The sequence below is a fragment of the Carcharodon carcharias genome, chromosome 5, assembly GCF_017639515.1.
Source record: "Carcharodon carcharias isolate sCarCar2 chromosome 5, sCarCar2.pri, whole genome shotgun sequence".
Classification (NCBI taxonomy): Eukaryota; Metazoa; Chordata; class Chondrichthyes; order Lamniformes; family Lamnidae; genus Carcharodon; species Carcharodon carcharias.
Window position 1 is genome coordinate 19,619,366 of NC_054471.1, and position 18,579 is coordinate 19,637,944.

Here is an 18,579-nt window from a genome sequence, read left to right on the forward strand (position 1 = left end):
AAATCTGATCTTATTAAAATTGGCCTTCCCCCAATTTAGAACTCTGATTTCTGGCCCTTCCTTGTCTTTTTCTATAACAACCTTGAATCTAACAGAGTTATGATCACTATCTGCAAAATGCTCCCCCACTGAGACCTCTACCACTTGACCAGCTTCATTCCCTAAAATTAACTCTAGGACCTCTCTTGTAGGACCTTCTACATACTGGCTTAAAAAGCTCTCCTGGACGTATTTTCAGAATTCCGCCCCCTCTAAATCTATCACACTATGACTAACCCAGTTAATGTTGGGGAAGTTGAAATCCTTCACTATTACTACCCTATTATTTTTACACTTCTCTGAAATTTACCTACATATTTGCTCTTCTATTTCCCTCTGACTGTTCGGGGGCCTATAGTACACTCCTAGCAATGTGATTGCTCCTTTTTTGTTTTTCAGTTCTACCCATATGGCTTCATTTGAGGAGCCTTCTAAGATGTCATCTCTCCTTACTGCTGTAATTGATTCCTTAATCAATATTGCAATACCCCCTCCTCTTTTACCTCCTTCCCTGTCTCACCTGAAGACCCTATATTCTGGAATCCTGCCCCTCTTTCAACCATGTCTCTGTGACAGCAATGACATCATACTTCCATGTGTTAATTTGTGCCCTCAACTCATCTGCCTTATTCATCAGACTCCTTGCATTAAAATAAATACCATCCAACCTTGCCAAACTCCCATGTGCCTTATCTGGCCTATAATTTCTATGCCTTCCATTCTCACCTTGCTCTCTCTTCTAATTTTGGCTTTGCATCTCCCCCTGCTGAACCTCCTCTCAGGATCCCATGCCCCTGCCAAGTTACTTTAAACCCCCCCCAACAGCACTAGCAAACCTCCCCCCAAGGATGTCGGTCCCATTCCGGTTCAGGTGCAACCCGTCCACCTTGTACAGGTCCCACCGCCCCCCAGAAACGGTCCCAATGTCCCAGAAATCTAAAGCCCTCCCTTCTGCACCATCTCTCCAGCCAAGCATTCATCTGGACAAACCTCCTATTTCTATATTCACTGGCGCGAGGCACCAAAAGTAATCCAGAGATTGCTACCTTTGAGGTCCTGTTTTTTAATCTGCTTCCTAGCTCCCTGAATTCTGCTTGCAGGACCTCATCCCTCTTTCTACCTATGTCGTTGGTACCAATATGTACCACAATCTCTGTCCATTTGCTCTCCACCTTTAGCTGTTCAATGACATCCTTTACCCTGGCACCGGGGAGGCAACATACCATCCTAGAGTCACGTCTAAGGCCACAGAAACACCTGTCTGTTCCCCTTACTATTGAGTCTCCTATCACGATTGATCTTCCCCTCTTTTTCCTCCCCCCCTGTGCAGCTGAGCCACTCACAGTGCTATGAGCATGGCTGCTCTCCCCAGAGGAACCATCACTCTCACCGTTTTCCAACACAGAAAAACTGTTCTCAATCAAGATGCACCCTTGGGATTTCTTGACTACCTGCCTGACACCTTTCTTCTGACTGATGGTCACCCATTCCCTCTTTGTCTGCACTTCCATAAGCTGTGGGGTGACCACATCTAAAAATGTGCTATTCACGAAACTCTCAGCCTCGCAGATGCACCTCAGCGCCTCCAGCTGCCGCTCAAGTTCCGAAACTCGGAGCTCAAGTAGCTGCAGCTGTTGGCACTTCCTGCACATATGGTTGGTCAGAGCACAAGGAGCATCTAGTACTTCCTACATGTTGCAGGCAGTACATAACACGGGACTTATCTGCCCTGCCTCGAGCTGAAAAAAATCCCTTACTTTAAGATAAATACAGTAAAAAAAAAGTTAAATTATTTATGTACATTAAATAAAAATAGAACTCTTACCTTTCCTTAACTTCAGCTACTTTAAACTGGAGAAAAACACTTACCCACTACTCACCAATCAGCTCTCACCTTTGTGCTGACATCACTTTTTGAAGCATCCCACACTCGCGCTGGTTCTGATCTCTCTCGCGCTGTCTTGTGATGTCACCCTTGTTATTTTCAACAAGAACTGACTGCAGGACACTCTTCCCAGACCCTGTGCTAAACTGGTACCGAAACCAGATGGAACACAAAGACTGTGTGTGGACTATCGAAAGGTGAATGCGGTGGCAAAAGCGGATTCATATTCTATACCACGGTCGGAAGATTGCTTTGAGAAAGTGGGACAATCAAAATTTATCACAAAGATTGACTTGCTAAGGAGATCTTGGCAAGTACCGTTATCGGAGAGAGCAAAGGAGATACCGGCTTTTGTGACGCCAGATGGACTATATCAGTTTAAAGTCAGGCCATTAGGTGTGAAAAATGCACCTGCAACATTTCAAAGACCGGCAAACAAAGTAATTGCAGTAATGAGCAATTGTGCTGTTTATATTGATGACTTGATAGTTTTCAGTCAAACGTGGAAAGAACATTTACAACATCTGGAAGAATTATTAAACTCATTACAAGGAGCTAATTTGGTGATGAACTCAGCTAAAATTGAATTTGAAAAGTGCAAGTTACATATCCAGGCCATACTATTGGACATGGTAAGGTAGATCCGAGGGATGTGAAGTCAAGGCTATCGTGGATTTCCCCGTGCCTACAACAAAAAAGAATGGGAAGTTTTGAGATTTCTGAGCATGAGTGGGTTTTTGCGGAAATTTGTACCAAATCTTGGCAGAAGTGGTTGCTCCATTGACTGAACTATTGAAAAAGAACAAGAAGTTTCATTTGACACAGGAATGTCTGAAGGCATTTGACAGCTTGAAAACTGTATTGACTACGACACCAATTTTGGCAGTACCAAGCAACGCCAAGCAATTTAAGTTGGTCATTGATGCAAGCGATATAGGCACTGGGGCCATATTGTTACAAGATGAGGAGACTGGAATTGAAAAACTGATAGGAAATTTTTGACAGAAACTGAGTGTACAATACAGAAGATATTCAATGTTCGAAAAGGAGACTCTGGGTCTGGTGTTAGCATTGCAGTATTTTGAGATTTACATTGCAAACAATTCATCAGAAACAATTGTTTATACAGACCACAATGCTTTAAAGTTTCTGGACAAATTTCAAGACAAAAGTACAAGGCTATTCAGATGGAGTTTATTATTGCAACAATTTAATCCACATATTATATATGTGGCTGGATGAGAAAAGGTAATTGCAGATGCACTGTCAAGAGTTGCAAAAGGCAAAACTGGACTTATAAAAACCTGGACACTGGACTGGAATGATTTTTGTTGATACCAAGGATTGCATATATATTGTTCTGTTAATGCATGCATCTGGTAATGTAAAAGTGTGAGTATATAGTTAAGTATAGGAGGTAATGTAAGGCGGTTTAAGAAAATGAAGCCGTCCTTTTAAGTTCTGATGGTTCATTTTACAGTAAGGTGGGGGGTGTCATTAAAATATAATAATTTTCATAATAGTGATTTATTGTAAAGATAGGTTCGTGGTGGATGTGTGCATGGGAGATTTAATTGAATTGGAGACACAGAGTCACCGCTCCTTGGATTCAGAACAGAGTCACAGCTTCCGGGATACGGAACAAGCAGAGTCACCACTTCAGGGATTCAGAACAGAGACACTGCTCCCAGGATTCAGAACAAACAGAGTCACTGCTCCCGGGATTCAGAACAAACAGAGACACTGCTCCCAGGATTCACCACAAACAAAGACATCACTCCCAGGATTCACCACAAACAGAGACACCACTCCCAGGATTCACCACAAACAGCGTCACCGTTCCTGGGGTTCAGAACAAACAGAAACACCGCTCCCAGGATTCACTACAAACAGAGTCACCGCTCCTGGGATTCAGAACAAACAGAGTCACCACTCCCAGGATTCAGAACAAAGTGAGTCACTGCTCCTGGGATTCAGAACAAAGAGAGTCGCTGCTCCCGGGATTCAGAACAAAGAGAGTCACCGCTCCTGGGATTCAGAACAAAAAGTCTCCGCTCCCAGAATTCACCACAAAGAGAATCTCCGCTCCCCAGATTCACCACAAACAGAGACAACGCTTGCAGGATTCAGAATAGAGACATCGCTCCTGGGATTCACCACAGAGAGTCAGCGCTATCGGGATTGACCACGAATAGTGTCATGTTCCCAGGATTCACCACAGCGTCATCAATTTCATCGCCAACAATTTAGCTTTCACACAACTGTATTACCCACTCAAAGGAAAACACTGCTATATATTGCAGAAAACCAAGTTGTCACATTTCTCATGTTGCTGCTCATTAATCCAGAACTAAATTTGAATTCTCAGGAGTCTGTATCTGCAGAGACCCAAAACATTTCGTAATATTGGACACATACAATTCTGCACCAGGTTCTGCTCAATTCTCGTCATTAAATACTCTTTCCAGCAGGACTGAGGACACAAAGATCAAGACCAAATTAAAATACAACCAGTATCTTAGATCAGAATCATCGTTCTGTTCTATTCAGGTCCTGCAGCCATCCAGAGGAAAGCCAGATGGAGGCCTGAAATCCTCTTACACACCTTCTTCTCTGAATACACAGGGGAGGTAGTGGTGTAGTGGTATTCTCACTGGACTAGCAGAGACCCAGGGTAATGGTCTGGGGACCTGGGTCTGAATCCCGTCACAGCAGATGGTGGAATTTGAATTCAATGATTATCTAGAATTAAAAATATAATGATGACCATGAAACCATTGTTGTCATTATCTGGTCTGGCCTATGTGACTCCAGACCCACAGCAATGTGGTTGACTCTTAAATGCCCTCTGAACAAGGGCAATTCAGGATGGGCAATATTGCCAGCGACACCTACATCCAATGAATAAAAAAAACACAAAATCTAGGCCTTTCATCTTACCAAGAAGAAAGCATGGATTCAGCATGGAACAGAGTTCAGTTCTATTATTCAGCAAAGTTTTATTAATTATATATAGTTCATTATGCATCATGTCTTACCTTGGCTGCAATCTCACTGTCACTTATAATAGAGGAGATAAACTCATTGGTTGGCTGTGCAGGGCAGTCAGAAATTGGACACGTACAATTCTGCACCAGGTTCTGCTCAATTCTCGTCATTAAATACTCTTTCCAGCAGGACTGAGGACACAAAGATCAAGACCAAATTAAAATACAACCAGTATCTTAGATCAGAATCATCGTTCTGTTCTATTCAGGTCCTGCAGCCATCCAGAGGAAAGCAACGCTGATCTTTTCATGTCAGAAGAACTGTGAAAATTAACTGGATAAAGTACTGTATAGTTCTTCAGACTCCAAGAGGCAGCTAAGAAGCAATCTTTATAGAAGTAAATGAAATAATTAAAAGACAGAAAGCCAGGTTTATACAATACTCTTGGATCAACCACAGACCAGGGCAGCTTCAAACTTGACTGTCAAACTTAGGACAGACACCAGAAAGCAGATCTGTCTGGCTGGGATATATTGCCAAGGTGTTGAGGCCAGGGCACTGGATATTTTTAACTGACAGCTGGATGCTGTAATGGGAAGGGTTAGCATTCTGGAATCAGACAGGCCAAATGGCATCTTCATTTGAACTGATCTCGTGACCTCAGTATTGTTGATCTTCTGGTTGAGTGAAATCAGGTTTAGAGCTTAGTTTCTTATTAAGCAGAGATCATCAATCACATACAAAGGTGTTTTGATGAAAGGTCACAAAGCTGAAACGTTAACTCTGCTTTTCTCTCCACAGGTGCTCCCTGACACAGAGCTTTTCCAGCATTTTCTGTTTTTATTTAATCTTTCACATGCCCAGCTCCTGTCATAATTAGTGGAAGAACAGCAACAGTTTTTACTGTAGTGTGATCTTACACTACTTGTGGAACAATTTCCTGGTTCAGATGAGCTAAAGGGTCATGTTGTGGACAACTGCTAAATTTTAGGAGCACAAACATCCTCCCCCTTTCTGGGACACTGGGCTTTACAGAGTCACCCTCTAAACATCAAGATCTCAATTTCAAGTCAAATTAATTAATCTCAACCAGCACTCAAATATTACAATTGGTTTTTGCAATCCTGGAAAAGGTGGTGACGGGGGGAAGCCAGGGTTTGTGCTCTTGGTCACTATTCAGCAACCCCATTCCCCATGGATACCTTACAGCTGCACACCATTTTAAGTCACAGGTGAAGAATGTGTGTGTGGTACCATGATGTAGTTGTAGAGCTATAACCAAGTGTGACTCATTGTGAACGGAAGGAGGGAACAAGACAAAATTGGTGTTCAAATGAGAAAAACTAATTATCTATTAATCTACATTGCTAATGTGACAAAGTGGTTCTAATTGTCTAAGGAACATGCTGCATATCAATAGATTACAGCACAGGAGTTCCACCCACTCCTCCTTGTCCCCACATTAGCTTTGAAACCAAAGTACCCTCAAACTTTTGAATCTATAATCAGCTGTTGAGTGTGTACTTCTGCACAGGGCCATTCACATAGCTTCTACTTTCAGCCAGATGGACAATCTTGTTTCTAAACAGCATTCCATACATCCAACAAAGCAGCAAATCTGAATTCTGGTGAAGTTAGGATTCAAACTCTCAATCCTCCAGGTAAGTGTCTAACATAGCAACAAGAGCTGAAGTCTCCTTGCCGAGCAAAATCTCATTGCTCCCACACTTTTCTCTCTCTTCCGTCTCTTCTCGCTGTGGGGCCCGGTACCTCCCTCAGTCTTCCTCCTCTTCTACAATATACAGGCTTGTAAAGCCAATGCACCATCACCTGACCACAACCTTATCTGCCCTTCAACCTAGGTGGTGTATTGCGTTATTGCAGATATTGGGTTTTCACCTGACTTTTTGACACTAAGGTACAAATCCTGAAATGCTGAACACAACATCCTGCAATGGAGTGTAACTGGACTCACCTTACAGCAGTAGTGCATGCAGCAAAGAGTGGGAGCAGCTTCACTTTCATTACTAAGCAGGTTTAGACAAACGGGACACTGGGTGATGGGGCTGCTGAGTGTTTGCGGATTCCGGACCTGAAGTCCCGCCACCAACAAGAGGACTTCACGATCTTCAGCATATCGCTGTACCAACAAGTCAATGTTCCACTTGCTGTGCATAAGCAAGTGTTGCGACACATCAGTGGAAATGCTGAGCGTGTCTGCTACCTGAAGGACAGTCTGGCTCATCAGTTGCTGCACCTCCTCTTGGCTCATGGTTCGCCCCATCGACATGAGCACCGTCTCCAGCACTCCTTCTTCTGAACTCTGTGACCCAGCCTCAAAACCGCCGTCAAAGCTTAGGACAAACCAAAAAAAAAAAACAATTTAACCCCTTGAGCACCGAGTCATCAGTGCAGATTCCAAACCATTAGCCACACATTCCAAGACCTTAACCAGAACAGATGTCTAACGCTGGATTTAAAAGCCTGAGGTGCTGTTGTTCGATGAAACGTTCAGCTTGGGCCCTGTCTGCCTACGCAGCTGCTTGTAAAAGCAGCGGAGAGTTCTTCCAGAGGGCTGGCCAACATCCATTCCTCAACCACCATCAGTAAAACTGCTTAACTGCTTGCATGCCACACTGCTGTTTGCAGGATCTTGTCATGCACATAAAACAGTGACGATATTTTTTAAATTGATTGGCTGAGAAGCACACAGGCAGATGCTGAAGCCTTGAAAGGTGCTCCATAAATGCAAATTTCAATTATTTGTTCTTTGTGGTTTTTAAGGAAAACTGCTGATTTAAGGACAATTTTATGACCTTTCATTGACCTGAAATGTTAACTGTTTTTCTCTCTCCACAAATGCTGCCTGACCTGAATATTTCCAGTATTTTCTGTTTAATAAAAGGACAATTTTTAAATGAAGTCTTGGTGTCCATTTTCACTGTGGAAAAAAATAACAAAATACTGACATTACAAGTAAACCTAAAAATGTCAAAGGCAGGTACTTAATAAATTTGATACAATTCACCCCTAATGAAGAAAGGGTGGAAGAATGTTCCTGGTAACGATCAGCCAGTCAGTTTAATATCAGTGGTTTGTCAGCTTTTAGAAAAAAGTAATCAAGGAAAAAATTAACAGGCACTTGGAGAAGTTTGGTTTATTAAGGAAAGCCAACACAGATGTGTAAAAGGCTAATCTAAATGTTTTAGTGACGAATGCAGTGGACGTTGTCAATGTGGATTTTAAGAAAGCATTTGACAAAGTACCACGTAAAAGACTGGTTAACAAAATTGCGGCTCATGGAATAGGAAGGTTAATGTCAGTTTGGATAAAAATAGGGTCAAGGACAGAAAACAACAAGCTGTGGAAAATGATTTCAGACTGGAGAAAAGTCATCCCTAAGGGTGAGAGCTGCTTTCTTTGATGTATATAAATGACTTGGATATTGGAATGGAGAGTAAAATTTCAAAATTTGCCAATAATACCAAACTTGGAGGTATGGCAAACAGTGAGGATGATATCAATCGGCTGCAATAGGATATGGATAGCCTAGCAGAATGGGTAGACAAGTAGCAGATGGAATTTGAGGTAATGTAGGCTAAATGGCACAGCGTTAAAGAGTGCGCAAGGACAGAGGTACCTTTGAATACAGTAGCAGAATACAGTGTGAGAGTGGTTGGCAAAGCATATGGGATCTTGGGCTTCATAAATAAGAATATTCAGTACAAAAGCAGGCAAGTTATGCTGTAACTTTATAAAGCATTGGTTAGGCCACAAACAAATTAATGCATGCAGTTCTAGTCCCTAACTTTAGGAAGGATGTGAGGGTCCTTGGAAGGGTGCAGAGAAGATTTAAGGATATGAAGACAGAGCTGGCTAAAGTGAACTGGGAGATTACATTAAAGGGTAGAGAGGCACTGGCAGACATATAAAGCAATATTTGATAACAGTCAGTAAACATACATTCCAGTAAGAAAGGAAGTCTCTAGGAGAAGGATACACCATCCGTGGCTAATTAAGGAAGTTAACAATAGTAGCAAATTGAAAGGGTACAATACTACAAAGATTAGCGGTAGGGCAGAATGTTGGACAGAATTTAAAAAACAGCAAAAGAATGACTGAAAAAACAATAAGGGAGAAATTAGAGTGTGAGAGAAAGCTAGCTAGAAATATAAGCACTGATAGTAATAGTTTCTACAAGTACTTAAAAAGGAAAAGAGTAACTAAAGTGAGCATTGGTCCTATAGAGAGAGAGAATCTGGGGAACTGATAGGAAAGGCAAATTGGAAAGGGAATTGATAATTGATAAGGAAATGGCAGAAGATTGAACAGATATTTTGTGTCTGTCTTACCTGTAGAAGACACAAATAACATTCCAGAAATACCTGTAAATCAAGAGGTGAAAGGGAGGGAGGATCTTAAAATAATTACAATCACCAGGGAAAGGGTACTGAGCAAATTGTTAGAATTACTGTGTCTTCACATTAAAAGACGTTTCATACCAGAAATAGTCGGTAACCTAGGTGCTAAAAAGAGTGAGGAAACTAAGGAAATTAGTATCAGCAGAAAAAAAGTATTGAGAAATTTAAGCGAATAAAATCTGAGAAATGCCTGGGACCTGATGGCCTACCACCTAGGATTCTAAAAGAGGGAGCTGCAGAGATAGTGGATGTGCTGGCTATGATTTTCCAAAATTCCTTGGATTTGGGAACAATCCCATCAGATTTGAAGTTGGCAAAGGTTTTCAAGAAAGGAGGGAGAGAGAAAACAGTGAACCGCAGTGCAGGCCTGTTAGCCTAACCTCAGCTGTTGGGAGAAAGCTGGAACTATTATTAAAGAACTCTTAACAATGCACTGAGAAAAGCAGAATATGATTAGAACAAGTTAGTACAGATTGACAAATGTATTAGAGTTTTTTGAGCACGTAACTATTAGGAATTTCTAAAAAGCATTTGATAAGGTGCCACACAAAAGGCTAATAGGCAAGATAATGGCTCATGGAGTTGGGAGTAATATTTTAGCATGGGTAGAGGTTTGGTTAACGGATAGGAAGCAGAGAGCGGGCATAAATGGGGCTCTTTCAGGTTGGCAGGCAGTGAATAGTGGAGTGCTGCAAGGATCAGTGCTAGGGCCTCAGCTATTTACAATCTATATTAGTGATTTAGATCAAGAGAGAAAGTAATGTATTGAAGTTTGCCGATGATACCAAGCTTGATAGGAAGGTAAACTGTGGGGAGGACTCAGAGAGACTGCAAAGAGATATAGGCAGGTTAATAAGACCGTAAAATGTAGAAGCAGAAGTAGGCCATTCGGCCCATCAAGTCTGCTCCAACATTCAATGAGATCATGGCTGGTCTGATAATCCTCAACTCCACTTTCTTGCCTTTCCCCATAATTCTTGATTCCCTACTGATTAAAAATCTGTCTATCTCAGCTTTGAATATACTTGTTGACCCAGCCTCTACAGCCTTCTGCGGTAAAGAATTCCACAAATTCACTACCCTCTGAGAGAAGAAATTCCTCCACATCACTGTTTTAAATGGGCGACCCCTTACTCTGAGATTATGCCCTCTGGTCCTAGACTCTCCCACAAGGGGAAGCAACCTCTCAGCATCTTCCCTGTCAAGCCCCTTAAGAATCTTTTATGTTTCAATAAGGTTGCCTCTCATTCTTCTAAACTCCAATGGGTACAGGCCTAACCTACTCAACCTCTCCTCATAAGAAAATCCCTCCATATCCGGGATCAACCTAGCGAACCTTCTCAGGACTGCCTCCAATGCCAGTGTAAGATAAGGGGACCAAAATTGTTCACAGTATTCTAAGTGTGGTTTAACTAGTGCCTTGTATAGTTTTAGCAAGACTTCCCTATTTTTATACTGTATTCCATTTAAAATAAAGGTCAATATTCCATTTGCATCCCCTATTATCTGAACTTGTATGTTAGCTTTTTGGGATTCATGCACGTGGACTCCCAAATCCCTGTGCTTTAGCTTTCTGCAGTCTCCTCTATTCTTGCTGCCAAAGTGCATAACCTCACATTTTCCCACATTATATTCGATCTGCCAAGTATTTTTTTTAGTCATTTACAGGATGAGAGTTTCACTGGCTGGACCAGCATTTATTGCCCATCTCAAGGGCAACTAGGGATGGGCAATAAATGCTGGCCCAGCCAGTGAAGCACACCTACCGTGAGTGGGTTTTAAAAAAACATAGAAACTAAACCATTCAGCTCCGCCATTCATTATGATCGTGGCTGATCATCCAACTCAATAGCCTGCTCCTTTCTCCCCATACCCTTTGATCCCTTTCACCCCAAGAGCTATACCTAACTCATTCTTGAAAATATACAATGTTTTGGCCTCAACTACTTTCTGTGGTAGTGAATTCTACAGGCTCACCACTCTCTGGGTGAAGAAATTTCTCCTCATCTCAGTCCTAAATGGTCTCCCCCATATCCTCAGACAGTGACCTCTAGTTCTGGACTCCCCCACCATTGGGAACATCCTTCCTGCATCTACCCTGTTTAGTCCTGTTAGAATTTTATAGGTTTCTATGAGATCTCCCCTCATTCTTCTCAACTCCAGCAAATATAATCCTATTCGACTCAATCTCTCCTCATATGTCAGTCCCGCCATCCCAGGAATCAGTCTGGTAAACCTTCGCTGCACTCCCTCAGATAAAGAGACCAAAACTGCACACAATATTCCAGGTGTGGTCTCACCAAGGTCCTGTATAATTGCAGCAAGACATCCCTGCTCCTGTACTCAAATCCTCTGGCTATGAAGGCCAACATACCATTTGCCTTCTTTACCGCCTGCTGCACCTGCATGCTTACCTTCAGCGATCGGTATATAATGACACCCAGGTCTCGTTGCACATTCCCCTCTCTCAATTTATAGCCATTTAGATAATAATCTGCCTTCCTGTTTTTGCTACCAAAATGGATAACCCCACATTTATCCATATTATACTGCAACTGCCATGCATTTGCCCACTCACTCTGCTTGTCCAAATCGCACAGAAGCATCTCTGCATCCTCCTCATAGCTCACCCTCCCAACCAGCTTTGTGTCACCTGCAAATTTGGAAATATTACATTTAATTCCATCTAAATCATTAACCTGTCTGTTTCCCTCTGCAGACTCTTTGTTATCCTTAACACTTGCCTTCCCACCTATTTTTTGTGTAATCTGCAAACTTGCTGATAGTACATTCAGTTCCCTCATCTAAGTCATTAATATATATTGTGAATAATTGTGGCCCCAGCACTGATCCCCATGGCACCCCACCAGTTACTAGTTGCCATCCTGAAAACCCCTTATCGCAAATCTCTGTCTTCTATTAGTTAGCTAATCCTCTATCCATGCTAATATACTACCCCCAACACCATAAGCTCTTATCTTATTAAGTAGCCTTATATGCGGTACCTTATCAAATGCCTTTTGGAAATCTAAACATATTACATCTACTGGTTCCCCTTTATCTATCTTGCTTGTTACCTCCTCAAAGAATTCTAATACACTTGTCAGGCATAATTTCCCCTTCGTGAAGCCATGCTGACTCTGCTTGATTATATCATGCATTTCTAAATGTTCTGCTATTACATCCTTTATAATGGACTCTTAGTGTTTTCCCAATGACAGATGTTGTTAACTGGCCTATAGTTACCTGTTTTTTGTCTCCCTCCCTTTTTGAATAAGGGCCTTACATTGGCAGTTTTCCAATCTTCTGGGACTTTTCCAGAATTTAAGGATTCTTGGAAAATTACTACCAGTGCATCTACTATTTGTGTAGCTACTTCCTTTAATATCCGAGGATGCAACCCATAAGGTCCAGGGGACTTAGTGGTCTTTAGCCCCACTAGTTTCCCTCGTGCTTTTTCTCTAGTGATAGTTATTGTATTTATTTCCTTCCTCCCCCCACTTTTGCTCCAAGATTATTTAGTATTTTTGGAATGCTATTAGTGTCTTCTACTGTGAAGACTGATGCAAAGTATTTATTCAACTCCTCTGCCATTCCCTGTTCCCCATTATTATTTCCCCATCTTCATTCTCTAAAGGGCCTATATTGACTTTGGCCTCTCTCTTCCTTTTTATATATTTAAAGAAGCTCTTGCTGTCCATTTTTATATTACTTGCTAGTTTACCCTCAAAGTTTATTTTCTCCCTCTATTACTTTTTGCTCATCTGTTGTTGGTTTTTAAAACTTTCCCAATCCTCTGGCTTACCACTAATCTTTGCCACATTGTATATTTTTTTCTTTCAATGGGCAGGCAACAAGATGGCAAATGGAGTATAACATAGGGAAGTGTGACGTTATTCACTTTGGTTGTAAGAATAGAAAAGCAGAATATTTTTTTAAAAGTTGTGAAGCTTGGAAGTGTTGATGTTCAAAGAGATTTGGGTGCACTCATACAAGAAACGCAGAAAGTTAGCATGCAGGTGCAGCAAGCAATTGGAAAGCAAATGGCATGTTGGCCTTTATTGCAAGGGATTGGAGTATTAGAATAAGCAAGTCTTGCTACAGTTGTACAGGATTTTGGTGAGACCACATCTGGAACACTGTGTTCAGTTTTGGTCTTCATGTTTAAGAAAGAATATACTTGCATTTGAGGTGATAGAGCGAAGGTTCACTAAATTGGTCCGTTGAGGTGGTTGTCCTATGATGAGAGGCTGAGTAAGTTGGGTTTATATTCTCTGCAGTTTAGAAGAATGAGAGGCGATCTCATTGAAATCTACAAAATTCTGAAGGAGCTTGATATGGTAGACGCTGAGAGATTGTTTCTGCTGGTTGGTGAATCTAAAATAAGGGGACACAGTCTCAGGATAAGGGGCCAATCATTGAGGACTGAGATGAGAAGAAATTACTTCACTCAAAACGTCATGAATCTTTGGAATTCTCTACCCCAGAGGGATAAACAGATTTGTGGTCATTCAGGGTATGGGGAGTTGATGGGAAAATGGAGTTGAAGCCCAAGATCAGCCATGATCATATTGAATAGCGCAGCAAGCTCAACAAGCCATATGGTCTACACTCCTGCTCCTATTTCATGTGCTCTTGTTTAAAGGCTGACGAGTTCCCAGGACCTAATGAAATTCTTCCTTGGGTCTTAAAAGAAATGGTTGTTGAGATACTAGATGCATTAGTTGTAATTTTCCAAAATTCCCTAGATTCTGGAAAGGTCCCATCGGATTAGAAAATAGCAAATGTAACTCCTCTATTCAAGAAAAGAGGGAGAAAGAAAGCAGGAATCTACAGCCTGTTAGCCTAATATCTGTCATAGGGAAAGTGCTAAAATCTACTCGAGGTTATAGCACAGCATTTAGAAAATCTTAATGCGGGCAACATGGTTTTGTGAAAATGTTTGACTAAATTATTAGAGTTATTTGAGGAAGTAACAAGCAAGCTGGATAAAGGGGAACCTGTAGTCTGGTTACTTGGATTTCCAAAAGATGCCACTACTCAAAATAAGAGCTCATGGTGTAGGGAGTAGCATTTTATCATGCAGAGAGGATTTGTTGGCTTACAGGAAGCAGAGAGGATTTGTTGGCTTACAGGAAGCAGAGAGTAGGGATAAACGGGTAATTTTCGGTTGGCAAGCTTTAACTAGTGGAGTGCCACAGGGATCAATGCTGGGGCCTCATCAATTTATAATCTATATCAATAATTTTAATGAAGGGACTGAATGTATGGTTGTTAAATTTGCTGATGACACAAAGATAGGTAGGTAAGTAAGTTGTGAAGAGGACATAAGGAGTCTGCAAAGGGATATAGATAGGTTAAGTGGGTGGGCAAAAATTTGCCAGATGGAGCATCATGTAGGAAAATGAGAACTTGTCCACTTTGGCAGGAAGAATGGAAAAGCTTAAATAGAGAAAGACTGCAGAATTCTGTAATATAGAGGGATCTGGTTGTCCTAGTACATAAATCACAAAAAGTTAGTAGGCAGGTACAGCAAGTGATTAGGAAGGCATATGGAATGTTGTCATTTATTTTAAGGGGAATGGAATATAAAAGTGGGGAAGCTTTGGTGAGACCCATATCTGGAGTACTATATACAGTTTTGGTCTCCTGGTCTAATTGCATTAAAAGCAGTTCATAAAAGGTCCACTCGACTGATTCCTGGAATGAAGAGGTTATCTTATAAGGAAGGGTTGAACAGGTCAGATTTGTATCCATTGGAGTTTAGAAGAATGAGAGGTGATCTTATTGAAATATGTAAGATCCTGAAGGGACTTGACAGGATGGATGCTGAGAAGATGTTTCCCCTTGTGGGAGAGACTAGAACTAGGGGACACAGTTTAAAAATAAGAGGTCTATCATTTAAGATGGAGATGAGGGGAAATGTTTTCTGTCAGAGGGTCATTAAATATTTTTAAGGCTGAGTTACATTGACTTCCTTGTCAATCAAGAATCTAAGGTTATAGGGAGTAGACAGGAAAATATAGGAAAGTAAATCAGATCAGCCACAATCACATCAAATGGTGCAGCAGGCTGAAGGGGCCAAATGGCCTATTCTTGCCCCTAATTCATATATTTGCATGTGCTACAATGGTTTCAGGGATGAGGAATTTTAGCTGCAAGGAAGCTGGGGTCGTTCTCTTTGGAGCAAAGGAGGTTGAGGGGAGATTTGTTAGGGGAGTACAAGATTCTGATAGGTTTAGATAAGGTAGACAAGGAAAAGCTGTTCCTATTGGCTGATGATACAAGCACAATGGGATGTGAGGAGGAACATTTTTTCAACACATTGAGTGGTAATGACCTGGAACTTGCTGATTACAAGGGTGGTGAAACAGAGATGATTAATGATTTCAAAAGGAAATTAGATGGACTCATCAAAGAAATAAACTTGCAGTGCTAGGAGGATAAAAAGTGGAATGAGAATAACTAGATTCCTCTACAGAGAGCTAACATGGATGCAATGGGTTCAGTGATCTCCTTCAGTGCCATAATGATTCAATGGCCAAGATTTAATGGTAATGGGGAAAATAATGGGACTTCAGAGGGACAAATATCAAAGTCCTGATCATTTTCAGCCTGGAGTATTAAAAGAAATAGGTAAATATTCATAATTTTCCAATGTTCTCAACATTCAGGAATTGCATCTTTGAATTGGAAAATTATGAATGTCACTCCCTTATTTAAGGGAGGGAGAAGCAGCTTACCATAAGGTTAACTACAGTTGTGGAGACATTACTAGAATCTTCCAACATAGAGAGTGACTGTGCACTTGGACATGTACTAGCTGAATAGAGAAAGCACGGATTTAGGAAGGTAAGTCATGTCTGGACTAATCTAGTTAAATGTTCAGGTCACTAGCAAACAAGATCCTGCGGGGTCTTAAGGTGGATGTGGAGAGGGTGTTTCCTCTTGTGAGAGAATCTAAAACTAGGGGTCACTGTTTAAAAATAAGGGGTTGTACATTTAAGCAGAGATGTGGAGAATTTGTTTCGCTCAGAGCATAGTAAGCCTTTGGAACTCTCTTCCTGAAAAGTCAGTGGAAGCAGAGTCTTTGAATATGTTTAAGGCAGAAGTGGATAGGTTCTTGATAAACAAGGGGGAGAAAGGTTATTGGGGATAGGCGAGAAGTTACTATCAGATTAGCCATGATCTTATTGAATGGCGGAGCAGGCTCGAGGGGCCAAGTGGCCTACTCCTGCTCCTTATTTGTATGTTCATATAGATAGGGCAGTGTCTATGGATGTTATCCATAAGGATCTCCAAAAAATATATTATATAGTTCTTCACTAGGGATTAGTAGCAAAAAAGAAAGCACGAGGAATTGGAGGTGACCTTGCGATATCGGCTGATAATTGGTTGAAATGTCAGAGACAGTGAATAGGATAATGGGTTTGTTCTCTCATTGGCAGGATGTGGTGTTTCCCAGTGATTTGTACTGGGTAATTGGCTTTATAACCATAACTATTAATGACTAGATGCATAAAGGAGTTGTATATACCAAATTTGCAGATAACACCAGGTTAGGAGGCACAGTAAGTTGTATAGCTGAGGGCAGGAGGTTACAATAAGACATAACCTAAGAGTTGGCAAAGCTACGGCAAATGGAGTTCTATGTGAGGAAAGTGTGAGGTCATCCACTTTGAATGAGAAAGACAATTCAGAAAATTTTTATAATGGTAAGACGAGGAACTGTTTAAAAGTAAAGCAATTTGGATGCCGAGGTATACCCTTTACCTCAAAAGAGTTAGAAAACAAAAGTCACTTAATTGCTTGGAACCTTAATCAGATTCCATCTGGAGGGCTGCAGCCAGTTTTGGGCATCACAACACCCCCAGAAAGGTATACTGGCTTAGAGGGGTACAGTGAAAATTCAGCAGTTTGATACCAGGGCACAGCTAGTTAAATTGAGTACAGATTGCATGAACGTGCAGTATTCAGAAGATTTACAGGTGATCAAAGTGTTAACGACGTTCAACAGGATATATTCAGATAAAAAAATTTTCATTTGGTGGGGAAATCCAGAAAAAAAGAGGATATAATTTAAAATTAGAGCTTGTCCAGTCAGCAAAAACTTTTTCACACAAAGTGTGGTGTAGATCTGGAACTCTCACTCTCTCTGTGTGAATGCAAGGTCACTTGAAATCTAAGACCAAGGCTGATAGATTGTTATTAGCTAAGGGCATTTAGAGATAGGGAGCAAAAAGAGGTAAATGGTGAAGTACAGACAAGCCAAGGTCTAACTGAATGGCTCCAGGGGCAGAATGGCCCATTTCTGTTTTTATAAGGCCCCCACACAGTTAATAGCCTATTGACCTCACTGTCATATTTCACATAAAGAATGACCATTTAGCAGGAGGGGTTGGCAGAGGGAGGGTTGATGGTCTGCAGAAGCATACTCAACCAGAAGGGTTGCCTGGGCTCATTTCACACAATTTCAGGGATGAGAGCCATCCAGGCTTGGCTTGAATCCAGGCCCAGAGGTGAAAGGCCAGTGCGTGACCTACAATACCACCTGTCTCCCAAACCATGTAAGAGTATTTAAAACCACTTCACTTTGGTTAGGTCATAGAGGATCTTTGAGGTTGAGTTATGTTGGAAAGGGACTCAATCTAATATCTGCCACAGACACAACCAAAATAAAATAAAAACAAAAGAGAGGGCAATTAGATGAGCAAAAATTTGTAAAGAACATTTTATTACAACAATGGTTGAAATGAAACAAACTAATCTCAGACGTTAATACAAATATCCATTTCTGTATCAGTGCAGGAGACATGAGCTGACAAACAATGCTGTTTTGGTGAATAGATTCAATAAAGCAGTTACGCTGTTTGTTGTAACATGCTATTTGGTTGACTGCCCAATAGCATGAATCCAATCCTGACAAATGCAAATTTTCCAAGATCCAATCTTTTTTTCCCCAATTCTATGTGGCTCTACGACCGGTCCAACCTATTTCACCAGTTCTGTGCGACTCTGCCCGGTCCAACCTATTTCACCAGTTCTGTGCGACTCTGCCCGGTCCAACCTATTTCACCAGTTCTGTGCGACTCTGCCCGGTCCAACCTATTTCACCAGTTCTGTGCGACTCTGCCCGGTCCAACCTATTTCACCAGTTCTGTGCGACTCTGCCCGGTCCAACCTATTTCACCAGTTCTGTGCGACTCTGCCCGGTCCAACCTATTTCACCAGTTCTGTGCGACTCTG

The 18,579-nt window shown here is 41.4% G+C and overlaps 1 protein-coding gene across 3 annotated transcripts in view; it reads right to left on the minus strand.

The window, feature by feature from the left end:
* The window catches only part of LOC121277892 (cullin-9), a 301,897-nt gene that overhangs the window by 45,019 nt on the left and 238,299 nt on the right, over positions 1-18,579 (minus strand). For all 3 annotated transcript variants that reach the window (XM_041187673.1, XM_041187674.1, XM_041187672.1), the window contains exons 30-31: positions 6,888-7,266; positions 4,963-5,103 (exon numbers count right to left, since the gene is read on the minus strand). In XM_041187673.1, the coding sequence (XP_041043607.1) occupies positions 4,963-5,103; positions 6,888-7,266 (520 nt within the window). The remainder of the gene's footprint in view (positions 1-4,962; positions 5,104-6,887; positions 7,267-18,579) is intronic.